Source organism: Telmatherina bonti, assembly GCF_933228915.1.
Source record: "Telmatherina bonti genome assembly, chromosome: 16".
In the NCBI taxonomy this organism is placed as follows: Eukaryota; Metazoa; Chordata; class Actinopteri; order Atheriniformes; family Telmatherinidae; genus Telmatherina; species Telmatherina bonti.
Window position 1 is genome coordinate 26,246,160 of NC_136614.1, and position 14,248 is coordinate 26,260,407.

Below are 14,248 nucleotides of genomic sequence, written 5' to 3' on the forward strand. Positions count from 1 at the left end.
GTAACACCCGGTGAACCTGATTCATTTCCAGCTTGGTGCCATTGTATAGTTTGTGAACTGCAATTAAACCTGAGCAGCAGCCAAGGCTTCAAGCTGTGATTAGGATGACAATTGAGTCGGTCTAATGAGGCCATCTTAGCAGAAGGCAGCTGTAAATCAAAACGGCCATGTCCACTTTTTAACATAAATTCATTCTGTCTGTACCAGCTGCATTGTGGTTGCTCAAGTCTGCTCAGTTTCATTGGCTATTTATGGCACTGGGGTGATGTTTTGAGCAGAAAGACGGCTTATTAACAGAGTTCTTTTTAAACTCTCCATGACAGGAAGCATCTGTTCTACTAAGTGTCCTCCAGCAAGCTGATGGATCCTCCAGCCTGCTGGCATTCTGCTTGGTCTATGCTCTTCAGTGAAAAGCTAAAGAACATACCCTCCTCTTCAGATTAATGCATCATCCTTCAGTACTGTACAGGCAATTTACTACCAGACAAAGATTTAGTTTATTCATTCAGAGCATACTTTAAATTCCTTCACAGACAAGATGAGTAAACACAAGATGAGTAAACAACCAAGGCAGTCCAAACTGAATCTTTGCCCTGCCGATGGATTACTGTGGCCATAAACTTTCAAATAAAGTAGGGAGGTGGTGATTCACTTTTTTTTAGTTTCTGCAAAAACTCATGCAAAGGGTAGCAAGAGAGAAAAGAGTAGAGTCAGAGTAACAGAGGGTGTGACCTTAATCCCACACACACATGCACACACCCACACACACTTGCTTGTGCGCATCTGGTCCATCCAGTTCCTACTTTGTATCTCAGATGAAAAGTAAACTGGACTTTGAATTTGTGTTCCAAATTGTGAAACTTGTCTAGTCTACTTTTGTGTGAGAGTTGGAGCTTAAACTGCTTACTCCATGACTGCAGTGGATAGTCATTCATAAAATAAGGGTGGGGTTGCTTGTTGTGTTGATCTTAATGTTACCTCATGAGTCACTACTGGTTATGTTCTCTGTAGCTGCAACACTTCAAATGACTCCGAGAGTTAAATGCATGATTGCTGTAATTTTTGTTGTCATATTAACCTGATATACACTATAAATATGTCCAGGCAAATGTTATACTGTGATCTAGCATGTCTAAGAACGACTGACATTATTATACTTTGCAGAGTCATGTAGATACTGCACGCCATCTCTGAGCCTTACCCTAGAAACAAGCCCCTGCATGTTGGACCAGGCTGCCAGAGTACAAATAAAGCTACTGTTTCAAAAGAGGGGCGCGATGCCGCTGTAGAGACTGAAGAGACTTTGTTACTGACCTCACATTTCTGGGTGATGTTCAGAAATCTTGCAGCAATAGGATTATAATGTGGTCTAAGTTGCAAATCACAAATATTTAACAAATCAGATTAAACTCTACATACACAATATCATCCAAGGTACAGATGTAGAAGGTCTTGTTACACCCAGCCAGGTCAAGTTCAATGTAGAGACATTTACTGTTCATCCCTCCTGATCTCTCTCTCTCTCTCTTGTCATGTTCCAAATGAAAACTATAAAATCAAAAGTACTGCTTAACTTAAAAGAGAAAAGCATCAGCAAAATGTACAATAATTTAAAAAAAACACAAACAAAGATTTGCTGTTTTAATAAAACTTAAAGTCATCTCTAATTTTTCATACTTCATTTCCAACCAATCAGACTTTTTGTAATCTTTCAAAGAATTCTTGAGCATAGTTCTCCAGGCTTTCTAAAGGGTTTTCAAAGTTTTTCATTGGTCCTGGAATGCTTTTTCGCTTATTTTCATCCCTCTTTAATTCATGAACATTTTATGGGATTTAAAAAAAAAAAAAAAAATTATATTATCTATTGAATTATTTGTTAGGTCACTTGACACTAGGATGGTGAAGAAGTATAAAAGAATTTAAAAGTCACCTTTGCCTCAATCAGTGCTATTCCAATCATTTACCATATAAACCATTAGAAGTATACAACACAGGATAAAGGAGGTGTTTGAAGGGCAAAGTACAGTTTTTAACTTTTATGCATGTTAAGTGTCTGTGCGTAAAGTTGTACTTTGCCAGAGCACTGCCCTCATGTGGTCATACCATCGTACTTTACCACACTTTGTGGGTGTGTGAGAATGGGCGTGTGTGTGAGGAAGAAAAAAAAAAAGAGAGCGGATAAATGTATGCAGTCAGCCTATATCTGACTCAGCTTCAACATGAAAGCAGGGAAGGAGAAAAGAGGTGCTGTCTGGGGCGCGAGGCTGACCCACATCTTGGCTTCACTACAACACACCCCCAAAGCACATCATTACGTCAGACTGTATAATGGCCCACAAGATCAGTGCATCATATGATGTCTGTGCACTTAATCAAAGGAGGTAATGTATTACTTTAAATACAACAGGACGCCTTTACATGCCTGGGGATACTAGTACTTCCTGTGAATTTACAAATGCCTCATTTTATTCTGTCAGTGGGTGCCAGCGTCTCATCATGGATGCATCCATTTGTACTGCTTTAGGTGGGTTTGACCTTAAACATATTCAGACTTTTTAGAACAAAGATCATTTTTAAAAAATCAACATTTAAATAATCCTTTAAAATGGTTTAAAAATTAACATAAAAACACATGTTTTGCGGAAGAAATTTTCTCAGATATTTCAATATGTGCTGTGACTGAACCCTTCCCCCTCTCCCTATAAAACATGGTATGTCCCACACCCTGCCGTTAGCCGTTGTTGTACCCTATGCTACTGAACAGATTTGCCGCGACACAAACTAGCTTCCCACCAGCTTAAAACCTGGGAAAAGATGCTCCATAACGCGATTAAAACAAGAAAACAAACGCCCCGAAGTCTGGAAAAACTTTACTCAACTGTGCCCAAACTTTAACAGACTAAAACCACTTACCTACAGTTTGAGTGTGTTAGCCTTGTTTTATCTCAACACTATTGCCATTGGACGCTTTTTTTCCCTTTTAAAATAGTCCAGTCTGATGAATTCACCGAAAAAAGACGGAGATGATGATGTGCCCGTTAAAGACCCGGTAAAATACGGAGAATTGGTCATTTTGGGGTAAGTCTCTTGCAGCCTTAAGTGTAAATATTATAATAACGCATCGAGGCAAATTAACCTTTTATGTGCGGCGGTTTAATCGCAAACCCAATAAATAAAAATATATATTCAAATTAATAGGCGAGCTTTCATCCACACCTTTCACTGAAAACATTACATTTCCGGCTGTTTTTAGATGGTAAATCCGTGATAGTAAAATATAACCGCTCCTTTCACGTTCCTTACACATATCATTTACAAGAGCAGCGGAGTAGTAAAGTAAGTTTATGATCCATGTGAGAAATTAATATCTGAAATGATACGGCAGTATTGTTTTATTTTAATTCTTTGTACATTTGAGATGAAATTGTGCCACATTTGCTGTAGCAATAGTACATGAGGCTACTACGAATGCAGCCGCTTTTTCATTAATGGTTGTAGTGGGGGTGAAAATCCCAATGATGTCATACACTGCTGGATCCGTGACTGCTAAAAGTAGGTCTGATGCGAATATCATTGTCTAAAATATGCATGCACCTTGCTCATATTTTATTCGGTTGCTTATTGCGAGTTAATAAAAACGTCTAAGGCCGATCCATGTCAAGGAAAAGGGAGAAGGAAGAGGAGGAGGAAAGCCCTTTTACACCACTAGCGCTCACACAGTAGGCAGGATGTGCTGATGACAGACACCAGCTTCCACAGCATTTCCACTCCTATACAGCTTCACATCGTGCAGGATCTGGAGGGACCAGAAATGCCATAGTACACACACACACACACACACACACATATGCACAGTCATATCCAGGCTTGCACAGGCCTTCCTTTCGTCCTGCAGAGTTTCCTGTGTTTTCCAAAGATAACTGACCTAATGGCCTGTCACTTCCCCTCCGGCTGAGCATGGAGCGTGGAGGCTGTAGCCGGCCTGCATCAGAATACTGATTAGTTGTACGTCTTGTCATTTGACTGTTTGAACAGAGCCTTCCTTTACTTTTTCTGATCACAAAAAGGAACTGAGACTTGAATGCATATTTTGAGGTTTTCCGCCATGTAAATTAAGTTGTACCATAATGTGTGAAATGTAACACTCAATAATAAAACACCCAGGGCTGAAAATACATGCACATCTGGTCTTTTTAAAACTGTAGAGATTGAGATTAGATTATGCTCGGCCAGATTGCTGGCGTCAAGGCTCTTGTTGGTATTCATCTTTGGAATTTTAAACAGATCCTGGGTGATATAGTAAAAAAAAAAAAAAAAAAAAAAGTGTGTGTGTGTGTATATATATATATATATACACACATATTGTGTTATAACAGACTTTCCTTCATCATGTCCAATTCCATAATCATACACATTTTTTTTATTACCACAATAGTACACAATAATGCAACAATCAAAAAATACATTTAAGTAATGTCGTTACTGATACAACTACACAGTAATTCCTATAAAATTGGTTTTTATCATAGATGATTGGCTGTCCCCAGACACACAGCTGGTGAATTTAAAAAAAAAAAAAAAGCTGATTGATGCAAACACATGGTTCTTTTTAACTGCCCGCTGTCATCATTTCCAGGCCTCCTTTCTATGTTTTTACTTTAGATCTGCCAGCCTTGATGATCACATGCCACGTGTGGTCGATGCCTGCTTCACTGCAGGCCATGTGATCTTTGCAGTGGCAGCCTGCCACCACTCTTTAGCTTAGTTAGCCTGGACACCATGCTTTATGGTCAGCAGTCTAGCAAAGCTCAGTGCACTCATAACCCATGCTTATCACTATCCTAACACCCTCTTGTCCTCCCATTTATGCCCCCCAACACACATGTACACCTTTCTGTTCTTGACACAGCCTGTGTTGTATTCCTCCATCTCACCCAGTCCCCTTGCTGCCAGTCTTCCCATGTACTTCTCAGTGCTGACTTTGACAGAAGCAGGTCTCTGTGGTGAATTGCCCTCAACAAAAATAAACCCTGTGTTGGGGGGCAGAAGGAGTGAATATTTCATATCATGCTTTATGGTGTGTGTGCGGGCACTTGCTCAATGAAGGCTTTAAGTGCCCACACCACATCTCTTTTATAGTTTGGTATGTTCTTCTTTCTGTACTTCTTTTTTTATTTACTTTATTTAGCATTCAAATAATTACAAAGCTCCTGTTTTTTTTCCTGTCAGTATGCCATCTTTCCTTTTTCTCTCTCTTTCCCATGTGGTTTTGTCTCCTGTATCCTCTTATGTATCTGTCTTATTTTATATATTTATCCTGCTGATCAGAGCCCCCTAAAGCTTTCTCCTCATATGTAGTGTTTTTCTGATCCAACTCAGTTTGATCTGACAGGGCTAATAATGGTTAGTAGTAGTACTGAGTCCTGTTTCTTGATTGGATTTTATTTGAAAAAAGATCTTGAAAATAAGAAAGTGCTCATCAGAAGCTGGTGGATGTTTTGTTTTTAGGGTAACAAGTTATACCTGATTTTTGTTTCTCTAATTGACTACTGGACACATTCTAACTTATAAAGAATAATATAAAAACATACTAGGTAACCTTTAAAATATTTTTTTTTTCTTCGGATATTGAGATGTTGTTTATATTTGGCTGGATTTCTTTTTGAATTCTTTGACAGTTGTTTAATCTGAGTATCACTCTGGTTATAATTTGATTACATAATGTTTAACCAAGTAGATTTTGATGAATTGATTCATTCAGGTGCCAAAAACTGAAATGCTTCTTGTTGCGCTGACATTAGTTCCTGTGCCAAGAGTCAAAGCAGCCAGAGTGTTTCTTTGAGACTTCACTATGAGGTCATCGTACATAAGTCACAACAGATCCCAACCAGATGCCCTCTGATCAGATTATGTCTAACAGCCATGTAAGACAGTTAGATGTCCATGTATTTATGGTAAAATGTTCATGCCTTCAGGGTTTCTGCTTGGTTTTGATAATGACCATGTTCTGCTGATTAACAAAAAGCAGCTTTCTGCCTTCTGTGTGAACTCAAACTGTGAAAATGATATTTTTACTCAGCCTTAAAATAAGGCAAGAGAACATCTTAACTAGTGAGAAGTTATCGTTCTGAAATTGTTTTCATTCAAGGATTAAAAAAAGATCATCCCCAAAAAGTTTTGTTCTGGACCAGTAAACTCATAAGAAGAATCGGTGATCCTATTTTTAAACAGAAACGACTTATCCAAAGTAAATTTCTTGATCCTGACTTGATCACTGTTTTAAACGATGTGTTCAAGTTACTGTGTTCAGGAAGACGGATTCATGAAAATGAGTTTCCCGGTTGGAAAAAGAATAAGGTCAGATGAGGAGTGAGCCCCCTCTTGAGTAAACATGGGCTTTAAGTACCAGCTGAGTGAGTCAGATCAAGTAGTAGCTGTTCGGTTCATTGAGATTCTGCACTTTAATATGCCTCACGAGAGGCTAGAACATGCTGCTTTAATCCATTTCAAAGGAATATTGAAGGACATTTCTATACAGATGTACTGCACTTATTCTTACAGAGATCAATAGCTGTTATCCACAGTAGCACATCGAACTAACAAAATGTTTATTTTATTATTACTTTTGATTGGTTTTGTTCTGATTTTGAACATCATTAGGGTTCATTAATGAAGGTTTGGGAACTGGGGTGTGTGTACACACATGGTGCCGCAGTTGTATTTTGGTCAAATCTCGGGTGTTATATCATTATTTCAGTTCTCAAATTTTCCTGAATTAGTTCTCTGATTTTTGTTTCAGGTACAATGGCTCTTTGCCAAGCGAAGACCGAGGGCGCAGAAAGAGCCGCTTCGCTCTTTACCGACGAGCCAAAGCCAATGGTGTCAAACCCAGTGCCGTGCACATCCTCAACACGCCGCAGGACAGCAAGGTGCGTGCACAACATTAGTTTCTTTCTTTTGGTTTTCGTTGGTGTCAAAGGAGTTGTGTGTGTGTGTGATATGTGTGTATCTATGAGTGTGTTTGTGTCTTTCTGCATACATGCTTGATTGTTTCATGACTTGATACATGTTATTAGTTGTAAAATGAAGATAAATTAACAGTTCATCATCATCAGGTTGTTGTCTAATGCTGTTTTGTCCTGTATTTTTACTTCACTTTAGCTCAAAGTAATGAATCTCAAAAGATATTATTGTACCTTGAGGGAGCATGTTTGAAAAAGAAAACAAGTGCTTTAATGCAGCTTGTTGCTGTTTGTTGTTATTGCAGGCAGTGCACAGCAGGGGGCAGCACAGCATATCTTTCACTCTGTCCCGTAACCAAACTGTGGTGGTGGAGTATTGCCATGACAACAACACAGACATGTTCCAGGTAACATACAGAGGAATTTATGTCTCTCAAAGGTTCTCCATCAGCGACAAGGCAAATTAGAGCAAAAATAATGCTACAGCAGTGACAATGACAAAGTTTCTCTCAAAATATACCGTTATGTAATGCCATTAAAGTACAGCTAAATTTGGTAGATTATTTTAGTCCTGATCTGTAAGCATTTATTATTAAAAATAACAGCTTGAATGTGATATTTCTATTTTTTTTAAAAAGTCTATTTTTATGCCAAAGGTTTTCTTTCTATAAAAAAAAAAAAAAATCATGTCATATTTTGCATCATTTTAGGCTATAATAAATTGCCTCATCTGGATGCGTTAAAGCTTTCTTTCTGAACATAAAACGGTTTAAAGGAAAACAATGAAAGTCTTAGTATTTAAAACAAACACACACACAAACTGCTTTAAAGCTGGGGTAGGTAATTTTGCGCGTTTTTTTTTGTTTGTTTGTTTGTTTGTTTATTTTTTTTTTATAATTCTGGGTGAAGTGGTTTCTCGTCCTGATAGTAGTCGATACAGTTTGTGCTCATGAACAATAAGAAATATGGTTAGACCCCTCAGTTTATTGTAAATCTGTAAAACCTCTGACCAATCCAAACGTTAGGGCCGAATTGAAGTTTTTCATTTCTTATATTTTGTAAACTTCTTCTCCCGGCTCCCCTCCTCCCCCTCCCGCAGCGCGTACCTGATAGCCACACCCTGCATATAAATACCAAGTTAGGATGAAAATACAAAGTAGTGAAGAAGAAACTTGGAAGACAAGACAGGGTGCCACTTTCAAATCATGCTAGTTCCCCAACATTACCTACCCCAGCTTTAACCAACATGCAAAATGAGATATTGATGTTGTATCACCACCAAAGATCCACACCTCTAATATTTATAGAAAATAATTACATTTTTATCTTTTATTTATTCATTTTGGAATGAATATTTAATATTTTAGTAGATTTGAGCAGATGAGAAGTAGCATTACTTATAAAAGAAAAGCAGAAAAAACTTTGATGTGTCATGGTGTTATAGCAGTTTTTGTGCATGGACATTGTTGGACACAAAGCTCATCTGAAGATATTAAAACAAAACAAGAGTTAAAAACATCAATCCTCCCTGAAGTCAGCTGATGTTTGCAGGACTTATGTAAACATTTGTTTCAATGGAGACAACCTGGACACGTTGGTCAAATTCATCTCTTTCCCTGCAGATCGGACGCTCCACAGAAAGTCCCATTGACTTTGTGGTGACAGACACGTCTGGAGGTGGAAAGGAAGGGGAAGACCCCTCCATTGCTCCCAGTACCATCTCCCGTTTTGCCTGCAGAGTAGTGTGTGAGCGCAATCCACCCTACACTGCACGCATCTATGCTGCAGGTTTTGACTCTTCCAAAAATATTTTCCTTGGGGTGAGTAGACCAAAAGCCACAAAAAAGGTTTGTAATGTGGAAATGATATGTTTGGATTTAATATTCTAAATTTAATACAAAAATGCCTCATCAGCGCCTGAGATATATCTTTTATATGAAAGACTAGAGAGATGATGTCATTTTGACATTTGTGAGATTATGATATGTTTCACCGGTACTAAGAATTTATGAATGAGTGTAACTTTTTCTGTTCGAAAATATATGCAAACCACACTAGTGTTGACTTGTTTGCATCCACAGTGTCATGTTTGTCTATGCTGGCAGGGCATAGCTGAATTCATGACGCAATAATGATGAAAAAACAAATAAACTCTAATCAATCTATCTATGTCTTTGTCACACAGGAGAAAGCAACCAAATGGAAAAACCCTGATGGGCACATGGACGGCCTCACCACTAATGGAGTGCTCGTGATGCACCCAGAGGGTTTCCCAGAAGACCCCAAACAGGGGTTGTGGAGGGAGATCTCTGTGTGTGGAGATGTTTATGCCCTGCGGGAAACACGCTCTGGACCCAGCAGGGGCAAACTGGTCAGTCGCTGCTGGTTTTGCTACATTTTTCATATTATGTTGAGCTTCTGTTGTAAGCATCTGTCTATCCTCAGGCAGAGGGGGAGAGCAGCGCACTGCGGGATGGTTCCCTGGTGGATCTCTGTGGTGCAACCCTGTTGTGGCGCACAGGTGAAGGGCTCATGCGCGCCCCCACTTTGCGTCACCTGGAGGCACTTCGTCAGGAGCTTAACGCATCCAGGCCACAGTGTCCTGTAGGCCTCAGCACACTGGCCTTCCCCAGTCTGCCACGCAGCCACAGGTGCTGGGACTAGCATTTATTCACACAAATTACCTGTAAAATTCTGCTTTGTGCTGTTGGACTGTTGCACACAAACACATGTTTGAGTAGCTGCTTACAGATATTACAACTCATTGTGTTACCCCAGCCTTGAAGAGCGTCAGCCCTGGGTCTACCTCGCCTGCGGTCATGTTCACGGACGCCACGACTGGGGCCAAAGATCCGAAGGAGTCCAGGAGAGTCCAGGAGAGGGTGAAGGATCCACCACTCGACGTGAATGTCCCTTGTGCAGAAGCGTGGGTCCCTACGTGCCCCTGTGGCTGGGCTCTGAGCCTGCTGTGTATGTGGATGCAGGAGCTCCAACTCATGCTTTCGTGCCGTGTGGCCACGTTTCCTCAGAGAGGACAGCAAGGTATTGGGCGGAAACTCCTCTGCCTCACGGGACGCATGCCTTCAGACCTATCTGCCCCTTCTGCTCCACTGCCCTCAGCACCCCTGGCTGGACACGGCTCATCTTCCAGGGCCCCATCGACTAGTCGCTACTTCTCAGCAACCTTTATCACGTTAACAGGAAGCTAACCTGGGCTTCACTTACTTTGTAAACTTTGATGAGTAAGGAAAGGTAAATAATTTGGAGTGCTCAACTCATTCTACATGTGCTACAACTCTCCTCAAATGTTATGTTACTGAATGTAGCTCAGTGCTGAAGAGTCCCCCCTTTTGTTTATCCTTCAGTGCTTCAAGATCATGAAAACGAACACGACTGAGTATTCACTGCTCATGTCGAGATCATTTCCTCTAAATTCTAAGGGATGTCTAATCCTGCTTCATGCGGAGGCCTGGTATTTTTTAATGCCGGCTGATTTAATGATTAGTCAACTTGACATTACTCAGAGGCAACACTTCACATGAACAGGAACTGAAATGATGCTGCTCGACCTCCTTCAAACAAACAAAATCATGCTAATATAACCTTATATTTGATCAGGTTTAAACACAATTTTAATCCTTAGTTATAACACACAGTATAAATAATTATTTTTTGTACATACCAAATGAATGGCCTTAACTCTCAGTTTGACAGCATTTATTAGAGGATGTGTTCTCTTTCACTTCTCAACCTGATGTCTTACAACTCCAGCCTCGTTTCATGATGTGCAGCAGCCATATGTCCTCTTTTTCTGTTTCCTGAATTGGTCGTAGCAACTTTTATTCCAAACCATCTGGTTTAAATTGAATCAAAAGCACACTTTGCATTTTGAGCTTCCTATTTTCTCTGATAAACTAACACCTTTTTTTAATTCATAGACAGATTCTTGATCAGCTGCTGGCTTAGACTATACACTGTGGAATTAGGGGCTTGTCCTTCCATGCAGCATTTCGTATTCCTAAAAAACCAAGAAGGCAAAATTTAAGTATATGCACTTATCTTTTGTCCAAACATATCTTTTTATCATGAAATCTATGCACAGACATCCCGTAAAAACATATTTAGTAAGAAAGAAAATGTGTCCAACTCTTTGATAAGCCCCGAGGAAGCAGGGGAGAGCCACATACAGAAAATCGTACCCTAAACAAGAAGCAAATTAAGGATAAACAAAGGCAGGGAAGGAAACTGGGTAAACTCCTTCAGAATTCTCTAAAGCAATAATAGCACTCGCATAGATAAGCTAAATGTTGTGCTATGATTAGCATAGGTTTGGCCAGCTTTTCATTTAAACATGGGTGAAATGGTCTCCAGGTTAAGGGCTCAACCAGAGGGGTGTTCTGATTGGTCACTCATGGATTTAATGCGAGTGCTGTAACCAAAGCACTTGAATTAAAAAAAGAAAAAAAGAACCAAATCAGTGACTAAATATTAATTAATCATGCTGACAGAAACCATAGGGAGTAGACTCGAACCATTCTGCGTCGCTTCTGTCATTAGTCTGAACAAACTTCTGGTTAATGAATTATGCTGAACAGGGTCTGCAATATTGTGATGGAGTGACAGTGGATTCAATCTTGTATAACCTCAAAACAAATTTTCTCTGCTTCAAAGAAAAACTATTTTGTTAGGAAATGGGTGGGGGGTTTATTTGGGGGAAATGGGAGATGAGGATGGGATTCTTTTAGATGTTTGATGTTTAAAAGAAACAAAAAAAAAACATAGCTATTTTTATAACAGACAGTTGGTTTAGTTAACTGTCCTTACTCAGTGTAAGCGAGTTGTGTATGTGTCCAGTTATAACCGTGTGGTAGTTGTAGGAGAGCCCGTGAGTGAGAAAATATTGCCAACACTGTGTCCACTTACACACTGCTACCATAAAACATTGCCCAGACAATGAATGTAGCCAACTACTCAGGCTATATTTAGCCTTCGCTGGTGCTCATATGGAATGGTCTATATTGTGATACTATTTTTGTAACTAAATATTATGGTGTAGCTTGGTGAACTAGTTTGAAAAAGTGTGGTCTTTTCAATAATAGCCTCAAGTATGGAAGACAAGACATAACTGACTATACACACTCACAAAGGAATTGTCTAGCTTGCATGTGCTGAACGTACACACACAGTATGTACACTAAATGTACACTTATCTGAAAACTTTGCACGGTGGATTGCCAACTTATTCATGCTGAGAGCACTTGTTGCAGATCAAGTTGTCTTCCGAGTCCTCAGTTGTTTCTGGGTTGTTTTTCTTTTTGAATGAGAGAAGAAAAAAAAGCCTAAAAATAATCCTCATACTTGATCAAGCTTTGTGAAGAGACCTCTTGCAGCCCACTTTGTAGTACTATGCGAATAATTTCCACTCAACCAATTCACAGCAGATAGCTGTTCCATGTTGGCATTTGTTTTCATTTTGCATTCAAACCCATCCTGGAGCATTTTAAGCTCATGAAAGCAAGCATCTTGTTTGTTTTGTTCTTTCTGGAATGTGACATTTTTCCATTTAAAGTCTAAATGCAAGATATGTTGTGTGGTGGATAAGTGATGTAGTGATGATTTGCTGTAGCTCAGGATTGGTGATCTCAGACTCTCATCTGGCATGGCCTAAAGAAAGCCTGGCAGAAGATACATAAAGTCAGAAAGTTTCCGAAGTGCAAAACACATACAGTACATGGGACATAAAGTGTGCGTATTCACATCTAATGTTCAAAACGCAAAAGGCATGATCAGTGGTGTAGTGGTGCCTCGAGATCTCTGATAATATTTTAAGCAGTGCATCCAGCAAAACATAAACTTATGATTTCTATGACATCTTAGATGATTTGCATAATTAAATACTTAATTCAGAATTAAACCGAACAGTTTTTGCACATTGACACTTAACCTCTGCTGCTTGACTTCAGGGAGTAAGAATCACTAGAAACTAGTATAGCAACAAAAAAGAAATAAAAAATGCTGCAGATTTAATTCCATCATTACTGACCCAAAGACTACAGAGTAGGACTAATGCTCCATTACTATCTGTATTTTAAGTCAGTCTTCTCCCAACCACCCACACATGAAAATGTCGCAACTATTCGTGCGATTTTCTGCCTGAGATCGGTTTGCTCTAACTGTTCGTTGTGCCTCAACCTAATCACACCATCCAGTGAAGGAAACAAGAACCAGAAGGCTGGGTTATGCCTGTGCCATCATTGGTTTAAAGAAAAACAGAGAATTGAAGCTCACAGCTGAATGTAATGCACATCAGAGAGCATTTTAGATGTAGTTATATTCAATACTGAATGAAATACAAGTTTCAATACTTGCCTGCATATACCCCTGCACTACACCACTGGGCATGGTCAACTCAGATCAGTCATATACGGGTCTTTATGAATATAAAACAGGCTTTGACAGGCAATTTAAACATCTCTATCACCTCCCCTTTACAAATCATGCCGAATTCAATAAATTCTGCTTTTGAAGATATACACAGCAGTTCAACTTGTAACACCATTGGCATGTGGATGGATGATATGTTGCAGCACCCTCATTTGTTTCTATGTATTGTCACTCTTGGCTTTGCTTTTTCCTTCTTTTGAACCCTTTTTAAGTTGTAGATGTTTATTTGTGATTTCATTTATTTGTACTTTAGATTTCATTTGTTTTTAAAAGGTCAGTAGCAGTATTTTAGCAGAGTATAAGTTATTTGATTTCATCTGTAGGGTCAGAAACATTTCATGATTATTAATATGTTTACTATATTTATCAGATGATCCTTATTTTAGATGGTAAAACCTCAATCTCCTCAATTTACAGGATAAACTCACTTTATCTTAGGTGAGTGCGTAGCTGACATGTTTATTACAGCGTAAAAACCTCACAATTAACAATGCATTCCTTTAAATATATCTGTTATGTACAGTTATTTTGTATTATTTTATAACATATTCTTCTGTAACTGTCCAGTGCACAGACAATCGCTATACACATGTCAATAAACCAGTGAAAATAAATAAACATGTCTGTTTCTTTTTCATCTTGGACTAAGTCAGCGTGAAGTGGAGAATGTGTTTATCACACAGAAAAACATCGAAAAGACAAAAGCAGATTCCAGCAGAGGGCGCTCTTCACCAGCGCTGAGGCTGAATTAGACAAGCACACCATGATGTGATTGCTTTGAATTGCATCACCTCTTTAAAATAATCATCTGTTTAAATGAGCAGTTTTGGCAGTTGTGTACG

General features: G+C 39.1%; 1 protein-coding gene across 1 annotated transcript; it reads left to right on the top strand.

The window, feature by feature from the left end:
- Window positions 1-2,905: 2,905 nt before the first annotated feature.
- Window positions 2,906-13,983, top strand: LOC306767483 (E3 ubiquitin-protein ligase pellino homolog 2). Its single transcript, XM_079255515.1, has 7 exons — window positions 2,906-3,078; window positions 6,800-6,929; window positions 7,268-7,369; window positions 8,585-8,782; window positions 9,148-9,333; window positions 9,408-9,613; window positions 9,741-13,983. The coding sequence occupies exons 1-7, from the start codon at window positions 2,999-3,001 to the stop codon at window positions 10,126-10,128; spliced, it is 1,290 nt and encodes a 429-aa protein (XP_079111641.1). The 5' UTR covers window positions 2,906-2,998; the 3' UTR covers window positions 10,129-13,983.
- The last annotated feature ends 265 nt before the right edge of the window (window positions 13,984-14,248 follow it).

Coding starts and splice junctions, on each gene's coding strand:
- LOC306767483 (XM_079255515.1), top strand. CDS start 2,999: ATGAATTCACCGAAAAAAGACGGAGATGATGATGTGCCCGTTAAAGAC. Junction 7,370..8,584: donor ACAACACAGACATGTTCCAG/GTAACATACAGA, acceptor CTTTCCCTGCAG/ATCGGACGCTCCACAGAAAG. Junction 9,614..9,740: donor AGTCTGCCACGCAGCCACAG/GTGCTGGGACTA, acceptor GTGTTACCCCAG/CCTTGAAGAGCGTCAGCCCT.